We start from the raw sequence: 10,584 nt of genomic DNA, 5'->3' as shown, positions 1-10,584 counted from the left end.
TGGTCTTTGTTATTCCTTTAGTCTTTTCTGCTTCACTCAAGTAATGTTTGGAGGACTGCAGTGGTTCAAATATAGTATCACAGCAGAGAAACACCTAACAAAAACTATAAGTAGGTTTATGCAAAATAATTGCACTTCTGTGTATCCGTATCGTAAATTAGTTCCGCACTTTACTTAGAATAGCAAACTTATAGTTATCTCAGGAAGTGCATAGCTGAAATGTGTTTTGTTGTTTGGACAGAAGGTCTTTAATCTTTAATCTTTAATCCTTATTTATACACTGTAAAAATTCAGGTACAGTAAATTCCAATAAAATGTCTAAGATCCTAAACCTAAATTTCTAATCGTGTACTAATATTATATTGACGTTTGGACTGGACAGCTGTTAAAATCTAAAGCAAATGTAATAAACGGATAATGTATGGAATAATTACAAATTCATAGATGAAAGGAAGTTCTCTCTAAGTGTTAAAATTACTTACAGAGAGTATTCACTCACGTGTCCAGCAACCATGCAAATTTATATGGTTTACGTATGAAAAGAGTTGAACTCCCACAGGATGGGTTTAGTACACCAACATGGCCACCGTTTCATTGTTTTGGAACACCAATATGGCTGCCATGACGTCATGTGCATACGCTCTATAGTATCTCGTTTAATGTCGGTAATTTATTCACATTACCTGTTCTGAGGTAGGAAGTAGCTTATTTCCAATTAACACCATTCCCCGATTATGGCTCCTGATATATCTTATTAGATGTTTTGGTGTGTAGTATCGCTGTATATTTTTACGAGTTGTGCCGTATTTTGACGAGCAAAAATACAAACAACGAGTAAAAATATAAAGCGATACTACAAACCAAAACATCCAATAGAAGATTTATTATCCGACTGCTGTAGTCAATAAATTTGTCAGTGAAAGAGGAAGAGTGTGACAGTTTTGCGTGCGCGCGCCGACCTTTCCGGCAAACAGGTCTTCTACTGTACAGATAACTGTACAATATCGCTGTATATTTGTATAGATAATCGCACGGTTTCGAGTTCAATTTGGAATTAATTTGCACGAGTAAGTTTTTCAAAAAGCTAAAATTATTACGTATTAATAATACAAACATGAAAAATTTGCGTGGAGGAAGTGCCGGAAGACCTTTCTTGAAGCCATTTTTTCTCATTCGAGAAAACTTTTTGAAAAGTTTCCGCACAAAATTTTCCTCATCATTTTACGTAATATCATTGGCTTAGAAAAGTTCCTATTTTCTTTCAGCCAATCATAATCCAGAATTACGATGTGTAATTTGCACTGGTGTTACACTTTTTGCACCGGTGTTACACTAGAACTGCACTGCTCTCAGCCAATCAGAATCGAGTAATTTTTTCATGTATATTATTAGTACTGTTATTTGGACGGTATTCGCTGCAGTTGGATAATAAATGTTCATCTCTTACAATTAATGAGAATGACGACAACGGCAACGAGAACGCCACCAAACAAAAGGTTCAATGAATAGAACAATAGCTGTGCACGTGCGTTATACGTTTTCGATTCGTCGATGTAATCCACGATGTAGTCATCGATGTAGTCATCAATGTAATCGAAAAGCTTCACAAATGCACTTGCTTATATATCACTCATTACACATCAAGTGTTTATAATTACAACAATGCATCTTATTCTAACCAACACTTTCAAGTGTCCGAAATTAAAAATAGCGAATTAAAATTAAAATTCACAGCTTGAAATTAAGATTGAGGAAAGTGTTTCTACAATGGCAATGTTTGAGTTGTGCCACTAAGGAAAACTAACTCTTGAATAAAACTAATATAAGAGCGTATGTTCAGCTGGTTGTTTTCCAATGACGAGTGAAAACTAAAGGCAATTAATGAAGACCTAGGATGTTTAACTTCTAAATCCAACTATAGGGCAATGATCAAGCACAGATGTACTGGTGTACAAAGAGGCGGCCATGTTCGAAATACTATTTTCCAACGCAACATAATAAAAAGGAAGTCCTACTTGTTACATTTAATTGGAAAACTACCGTTGGCTTTCCTAGAATTTTCGATCAACAAAAAAATGCCTAAGCTACAGTAAATCCTCTCGTAACAGTTCTAAGAAAATTCATTTACTCTAGGTGATATAAACATTGACTTATATTTCTTTTTTCATTTTCTTATACTTTATCTCTGGTATACTTTGTCTTTCTCGTATATATTTCATTTGTAATCGTTTTTGTCCCAGAGTCATTCAAGCTTTTTGCTGCGGGAGTCCTTAGTAAGCACGAAAAACGAAGGGCTGTTTTCGGCTCTTAAGTTGTACCCAAACCCCACCGGCCATAGAGAACGAGAATTGTTTGAACTCATTACTAACGTCTTAAAGCTGATCAATTTTCTCGTGTCCTAAAGTCACTTGCTGGGTAACGTTACTCTCATCAAGTTCTGTGTCGTCTTTTTCTCTTTTTAGTGACTCTATATCTTGATCTGTAGACAAGTCAACTGTCTGAGTCTGTTCTGAACCATTATGGATGTTTTTGTTGAGTTCTATGCCGTGTTGTTGTTGTTCGTTCTCTTCAACCGATCCCCCAAAGTGAGAGCTTAACATTTGTTCCGCATTCAAATCGTCAGCGATTCTAATCGGTTCAGAGTCACTGAGGTCAGAATTTACGTTGTAAGTTGTGTCCTGTACATGTTCGAGTCCTGCTGGATTATGCTCTACTTTTATCTCCTGATTCTCGTCATTATACGTTCGATTCTCGAGCGCCATCGATGAATCTTCGTTAGCAATCGTTTCCATGTCGTTGCTGTCGTTCGCCGGTTTCTCAACAGTTTGATGCTGACTCACGTCTGTATTTTCAGTAATTGACACATCCTGAGACTTGTTTGATTCTCTCGATCCATCCGTTATTCCTGCGATTTGTTCCAGCGTTTCATCACCGTTCCGCAATTGATCTCTGGTCTGCTCGTTTTCCTCGATGCAAACGTTGCTGGGAGAAGCTTGGGCTGAACGAGCTATTGTTTGTAACAAATTTTGCTTTTCAGGACAATGCTGATCGTCCTGTTCTCCAGTGCTACTTTTTCTCTCCGCTGTATTTCCGTTTTCATCGTCCGCTTGTACCCCGTCCTGGATACTTTGTTCTTCACCAATCTCTCCTCTAGATTCGCTTTTTATTACTTCTGCAGACGTCGAGTATCCATTGAAATGCGAATTTTTGGCATTCTTTTCTTCAACGAAGTAATCTTGTAGACATTTGTCCAGGTTTTCACGGACTGCAACGGAAGATATGAGATGATCAGGTAAAAGCGCACAGTTGAACTCCAGCATAACGTAACTAAGTCGCACCGAAAGCAAAACTCAGATACAGTCCAAAACTGCAGTGATACGGGCACCGTAAGATCAACAGGAAGGGTCCTTAATAAGAGAGAGTCCTTATAACGTGATTTTCGGTCAAGAAAAACGCATGAGTAAGATTGAATCTAAACCACTGTCCATAATACCATAATATCAGTCTGAGAATTACCACCTACAAAACATCTCTCCCCGATATTTTTGAGGGGAGGGGGCGGCTGTATACACGCTACGACAAGTTTTCTTTAGGCAGAATGGCGCAGAACTAAAAAACGTACATGGAAAAGAGAATTTGCCAAGATTGCTCCACAAAATTGCTTGGAAGATTCCCGATTGTTTTCTATTTTAAGCTGTTTCGAAATCTAATGCTGTATTAAAAATACAAACTCACCTTCATGGGGCGCCTCTTCCTTCAGATCCTCCAGTTCTACGCAGTATGAAGGCCTTCTACTCCCGCCAGTCATTTCCTTCAGCATACGAGCCCGCTCCACCTCCATCTCAGCCCGCAAAACAGCGGTCTGCTCTCTTTCTTGTGCCATGCGCTGTCGTCTATACGCAGCCTCGGCTCGCTGTTGGGCCGCTACCGTCACTTGGGAATGGGCACGTTTTTCTGCGGACGTTCAGTTTTAAAATTAGCCTGTGTCAGTCTAAAAACAGACTTTACAAAAAAACATTCAGGTAGTATTTTGTTTAGTCTTCGTAAACTCTTCATGTTTGGATGTCACTCAACCAGAATCTTATAACACGGGGAACTCTATCTAAAAGGGACGGGGAAGGCTGCGGGAAACATTTAAGAAACGACAAGAGATACCAGCCGTGATCTCGTTTTGAGAGCATCGCCTGTGCACTACAGTGACAAGGAAGCGGGGCGTTTGCTGGTTTTTATAAATAAAATGGTCGTCTGGCAAGTTGGAAGCGACACAAGAGTTTCTTAGCAAGAGTGACTTAGCACAGGGTGGCAGTCCAATTTATGTTCAACGATATGCTGTGCCGAGATCATAACCGGCACGAACTCCAAATATCAATAAAGAAGATCGGAGAATCTCTTATGTTGGCCGCGACGCGATCAATCTCAACATATAACAGGCACAGGATTCAAGCCACTCGAATTGTTTATCAAAGACCAATACAACACGAATCGACAAACAGAAAAGCAAGGCTGGGCAAAGCAAAACATGACAGAACATCCACCAGATCAAGGACTCCTCATGTGGAAAGGTTTTAATAACACACACCGCCAATAATATGCCGCCTCAGTCAGTGCACGGAATGGCTAATTAACCGCCTCTTTAAATTCTAGGAATACGTGTGCTCTAATGGCGCACTACTTAGAACTGATATTTGCGAAAGCGCATTTTGTTCTTTATGTAGAACGACATTGTTTAAAGGTAAAGTCTGTGCACTAGCTAAGTGCTACGACGGTGCTTATCTCAAGTTTCTGTAACATGAAGCGACTACGACTATTTCTACACCAAGTCCATTGTAGGGTTACCCTCCAGCATTAAATTCAACGGTACCCATTCATGTATACACCTGGGTGGAGAGAGGCACTGTGAGAGTAAAGTGTCTTGCCTAAGAACACAACACAATGTTCCCGACCAGGACTCGAACCCGACCGCTGGATCCGGAGGTGAGCGTACTAACGATGAGGCCACCGCTTCTCCAGAACGACATTGTTTGCTTTTCAAATACTTTAACTACAGTCATTATATTTTGTCAAAACATATAAGGAGAAGGGTCAGAAATCGATCAAAGGACATGTCCTCAAAAAAGTCATTCAAAAACGATACGTCAAGCCTTTCTTCTCGAGAAGCCTAAGTGGCAATAATTTAGACGAGCGCTGTAAACGAAACTCTCCAATATGCACCTACTATTCGGCTCAGCAGGTGGACAATGTACTCACCACAGAATCTTTCCTCCTCTTCCTCCTCTGGACTTATGTACAGGTGGCGGTTAACGCCCAGTGGAGTTGTGACGCTGGACCGCGCTCGATGATTTTGCGTTGGAACATTTATGACGCTAACCAACTGACCATCGCGGCGGCTAAGAGTAGAGAGTGGCACTTTGACCGAGGGCGTTGCGGCAGTTTGCATTAACGAGAGCTGATCAGGGGGCGTCATCGTATCACTGGCTTCAAGGGAAACGACTGGGTTTTCAAAAGGCTCATGCACTGACAAACCAGGAGTGGACAAACGTTGTCGTGGTTTTAAGCTACTCTGGACGAGTGTGAACGGCGATTGATCAGTGACTTCATCATTGGCACGCCGTCGTGCCTGCTTTCGCGCACGAGATGAAGAAATCAAACGCGAAAACTTTGTCACTCTTCCAGAAGAGATGCGGCCCCGGGGCCTGACTGGGTTTGATGCGAAGCTTAACATCTCCAGCAATCGAATACGAGAGCCGGATGTGGGCAGGTTCAGGGCTTGTAAACTTACACACAACAACTCGCAAGATAACTTTGTCAATTTTGAGGTCCTCGAGGGTTTTATCGGCCGCTGTCGAAGTCGTGCCATAACGAATGGACCTAATATCAAAAATTCCCAAACCGCTTACGATGGTTGTGCGTTCAAGCCAGAGTCTGTCAGGAAAATGCCCGGGGTTATCTTGTCACTGCTTTTAAAGCGGAAGGACAGCGTCTACAAGTCTGTCCAATAGGAAACCTTGTACTTAGCAGAGCTTCATGTCATGAATTACGTTACAAACCAGACGCCAATCCCAACATAGCTTACATGTACCTCTTAGATTGTATTGGAACACATAGATAAGATGATTTATAGACACTTCGACAAAATTCAGCAACTCAGTAGAAGATTTTAGACATATATATAGGTAGTCCCAAAACGAAAATGTCGTAAATGTTTCACTTTACCGCCAAAATTTTAAACGGCGTTTTTTTTAAACATAGATATATTCAGTTAAGAAATTTTTGGCGATTCACAATCCAGTTTGTTGGCAATAAGATGCAGTTTCAAACGCACAGAGACACCCGTAAAGTCATTTATCTGCTTCCAATCGCTCTCTTTATCGTTTTCATTATCCTCTTGGAATCACCATGATGGCCTTTATCGATATCAACTAAAAGTATATGTTGTAATATCACTTAAAATATCATCGTGCTCTTCTTCAGCACTTCTACGGTTTCCAATGGTTTTTATGTAACATTTCAGTGTCTATTATTTGTTGTTCTTGCAGTCTTATTGGATATTGCAGCTTTTCATCGCTTATGCTAAAATTTGGAGCCAACAAATTTTTTCAAGTCGGCGTTGCGGTATTGTTGAGGTTGATAACGGCATGACGAATATATCGTTGCATTCGTTTTGCCACGTGCCGTATACTTCAAAACGTAGAATAGTGCCTTTAAGAAGTATCTGGAAATTTCTCGACACGCGACCTACGGAGTACAGCAGTAAGATTATTATGTTTGTATTTCGTACTCTAGAATAAGGGTGCACCTTGCGAGGAGGAGGGTTTGGGTACAATATTACTAAGGGACAGACCATTATTTTCTTGAGGGGGTGGGGGTGGGCAATTTTCTGGGGCAGGACTTATTTTCTCACTTTTAAGTTGTGCATTCTTTTTGGTGGGCAATAGTTTGTGCAAGAATTTATTTAACATCAAAGTACCTGCTCGATTTTTTTTCACATGGTTTCCTTTGGACGATTGTTTATTTGGGAGTTTTTGCTGCGCAGGAATTTTTTTTGGAGAAGTTGCCCAACACTCCCTCGCCCCCTCCCCCCGCCCTGCTCCTATCACCTCATAAAAGTGATGGTCTGTATCTAAACCTCAAACGACCATTTATATCGGGCGGCTCAAATTTTCAGATGTTTTAGTAAAAAAGAAATACCAAGTAAAAACATATGCCAGTTTTATACTTTGGGAAGAAAAGATGCTTGTAATGCGATTTAAACCTAAATTCAGAGAAAGACACTTGTTTTGTGGTACACTTTTGCGATTGAGATACGTTGCTAGACGGTTAACCCTCGAACTGAACCTGGGAAGCAGGTGGCTCATACAAAACTCCTCACACGTATTTTTCGAAACTGAAGAAGCCTACAAATAAACAGGCTTGTCTCAAATAAAAGCAGTCTCCTCAGCGGGGGATGAGGAAGAAACGCAAGCCGTAACCGAACGTCCCTCTTCCCCCACCCCTCCCCCCTTCTGTTCTCCCCCAAGCTCATTCCTTTTCTTCTTTTTGTTCTATTTATTCGTACGTTATCTCCAAAGCGAGACCATTTCTCATTAAGGTAAAGGCCCTCTTATATTCGATCTTTTTCATTTGGGGTCCGATATTTAAAGCCAAAAGTTTAAACATTATTATCGACCTGTGACGCATCCGGTCGTTTTTGCCAGCCATGTCGTTCTCGCACTGGCAACTTCACAAAGGACGTACATTTTATAAAAGAGCTTGGACTTAGGGGTCGGGAATAAAAGGCAGGAGGCAATTTCCTCCTCCTCTAGCCCCTCCTTCCCCTCTTCTAGCCTGCCAACCATTCCAGACCTTGATTTCGCACTAGCTATCCACTCTATTTTAGACTAAGTGATGGCCATTCTCTAACTCAAGGGCCTCTTCAGTCGCCGCCTATAGTGATTTGTAGTATTCGATTTTCCATGGGTGAGGTCCAGTATTCAAAGCCAAAAGGTTAATATTTCTCTTTAACCTGTGGAACATTTGAAACCTCTCTCGCTTTTTTGCATTGCTTGATGTGCTGTTCACTTCATGGCAACTTCACAAAGAACTTAAGAATAAACAAATTTGTCTTGAACAAGAAACTCCCCCTGTGGGAAGGGGTTAGAATGCCGTGAACAAACTCCCTCTCCCCTCCCTCCGTCTCTCGTTCCCCTCTCCCCTTTGACAGCAGCCTCACAGGGGCGTTATCTCTACTGTCACCGTTCCAATGGGGCTTGTTCGCGACATTTTTATATATCAGTTGATGTATAAAACTTAATGTTCAAATCATTGTAAAACAAATATTTATATTGAATGAAACGTTTAATTGTTGAGGCCAAGAAAGCATTCTGCTCTCTCTATTTACCCCAGACTCCCCACCTCCCACTTATAGGTTACTTATGCTTTGTTGTAACATAGTTAACTATGGTTGTAGTATTCAGATACCTGATATTCAAACTGTAATGTTCAATCGTTGGTCAGAACCTGTTGCACTGTTGTTGTTCGATCGACCTGTACTTATGTTTTTGCCGGGCACGTTAAAAAGTTTGAAGGAACCTCGCGGAGAACCTTCTGGTCTTCAATATTGTGCTATTAAAAGTGAACGTGTATTCAAAGAGCCAGAAAAAAGAGATTTTAGCATTTACTGGTGTACCAATACACCGAGATTGTATTCAAGTCATTCAAGAATTGCCAGCAAAATGACGTAAACAAGATAAAAACCAGTACATTTATGTCGTTCATTTCAGTCTGATGTTTTCTGGAAACCTCCTTACACAACTCGTGACTGCTTCGATTTCGGAGAGCAACGTTGCTCGGTAGATATTTACATTTCAATTAGCAATGTTTCTTTGGTTGTTATGGTTACAAGTAAATTTTCCCGGGAAATGTATGTTATTAAAACTTCTGTCTTTCTCTGCCATCTTTTTACATTGTAAAAATCTATTGCTATATGTAATGTCACAACTATCGGAAATAATTATCGTATTGCATGATAATGCCTGATATCTTATGGCTTTTCGGTCTTTTTAACATCCACTCTGGATTATATTTTCGTCGAGCACCAGTGGTCCAATACAAAACATGAAGCACTAACGGTTTGTAACACATGGCTTGGTGATATTGTTGATGACGATTAATGAACAATTTGGGTTTTCTCGCTTCGTAGCGCGTGTTATAAAAGCTATTCAAATTTGCCAAAGTAATTCTTGACTTAGATTTATGGCTTAGCACTTACCTACAGTTTTAATTGGTGGGCAATTGCTCTTCTGATTAACTAGACAACGCACATTTATTTCCAATAACCTTTTCTTTCCGAGTAACTATTGTTTAATAAACTCGCGGAAAGATAATTGTTTGGGCTAAATTGACTCAAGAGCTTCCTTCAGTGTTCTAACCGCATGAAAGATTCATAAAAATCGTTTTAACTCACTAAAAGGAGACTATAGAATTAGATATTAACTTCAAAACCACGATTTTGTCCGAGGGCCTCTATCTCACCTCTGTTAAGACTGTATCGGCCTATAAAAACCTGCCCGGAGTTTTGAATAAATTCTAACAAATACACTGAGATGTAGTCACTTTATTATAAAGAATTGTCAAGCTGTAATTCTTTAATTGAAATCTCTAAGCGAGCGAAAAACCGATGACACTGAGTTTTTAGGTCAAAATACCAGTTTCACCACAACAAAACCTCGGCGGTCGTGAGCGACTGGTCTAACTTAACCACGGTTTGCCCTAGGGATAAAAATAACTTACCGCGTTTCGGTGGCTGCGAGCTGCTGCTTCCACAACCCATGTGTCATCTGACAGAAGTAACTTCGGTAAATGTGCTTCACTGTAGTTCATACAATGCACGGCTTCCTTCGCTGCGCTTGTGAATCTCAGTGTGATTTGACATTTGTAATGAATAACTAGCGCAGGAATGTAAACTGGTCTTTTGTCCGGGTATTTACGCGCGGTTTAGTGATTGGGTCGAGTGGATAAAGTGACGCCATAACAAGACACATAAAGTGCCAAATCGTTTAAACTGAGATTAAATTAAGCCACAAGAGGCTATAAAAAAAGGTGAAGATAGAACCACTTGTCTCGTTCGTCGAAAATCACAACACAGATTCAAATCCGGTAACTGCGTGGAAAAGGTTTGCCGAGCGGTTTGTCGTGTTCAAAACATTCATCGCGTCACGTACTCCGAAGTATTTACTAAATAAAGCATTTGGAGGAAGACCAAAATAACACGCATGACCTCCGTCGCGTGCAAGTATTTAAATTATCACAACCATCAGACAAAAACCGATCACAGGTATTGCTAAATTTTGTTATTTTTCTGTAAAGGTTATCACAGCCTTTTTGCGACGGGATTTGTTTTTGACGAGTTTAGAAGTCATTTCACAGATCGTGTCCGTTCAAAACAAGGGATAACTAACGGATGTGATACTTAATACGGTATGACGTACGTAATTGAAAAATAAGCAATATTGAACCCAGCGAAAGTTTCCTTTTGTTTTGATTCATGCGTGCATTAATTAGTTAATTGATTAATTCTCATATTAAATATCGACAGACATATTCAAG

The 10,584-nt window shown here is 40.3% G+C and overlaps 1 protein-coding gene across 1 annotated transcript; it reads right to left on the bottom strand.

The window, feature by feature from the left end:
* Positions 1 to 274: 274 nt before the first annotated feature.
* On the bottom strand, positions 275 to 6,457 carry LOC145491047 (uncharacterized). Its single transcript, XM_081470190.1, has 4 exons — positions 5,248 to 6,457; positions 3,736 to 3,954; positions 1,954 to 3,265; positions 275 to 1,915 (listed from the first exon to the last, which is right to left on the bottom strand). Exons 1-3 carry the CDS (start codon positions 5,855 to 5,857, stop codon positions 2,373 to 2,375), a joined length of 1,722 nt encoding a protein of 573 aa, XP_081326316.1. The 5' UTR covers positions 5,858 to 6,457; the 3' UTR covers positions 275 to 1,915; positions 1,954 to 2,372.
* Between the last annotated feature and the right edge of the window lie 4,127 nt (positions 6,458 to 10,584).

This window comes from Orbicella franksi, chromosome 1, assembly GCF_964199315.1.
Source record: "Orbicella franksi chromosome 1, jaOrbFran1.1, whole genome shotgun sequence".
In the NCBI taxonomy this organism is placed as follows: Eukaryota; Metazoa; Cnidaria; class Anthozoa; order Scleractinia; family Merulinidae; genus Orbicella; species Orbicella franksi.
Note: the sequence above shows the minus strand (reverse complement) of the source record. Positions and strands in the feature narration are given on the sequence as shown.

Excerpts from the sequence above, each read along its gene's own strand:
- LOC145491047 (XM_081470190.1), bottom strand. The coding sequence starts at position 5,857 with ATGGCACGACTTCGACAGCGGCCGATAAAACCCTCGAGGACCTCAAAA. Across the intron at positions 3,955-5,247 it reads AGAGGAGGAAAGATTCTGTG|AAAAACGTGCCCATTCCCAA; the intron begins GTGAGTACATTG and ends GAACGTCCGCAG. Across the intron at positions 3,266-3,735 it reads GGAAGAGGCGCCCCATGAAG|TCCGTGAAAACCTGGACAAA; the intron begins GTGAGTTTGTAT and ends CTTCCGTTGCAG.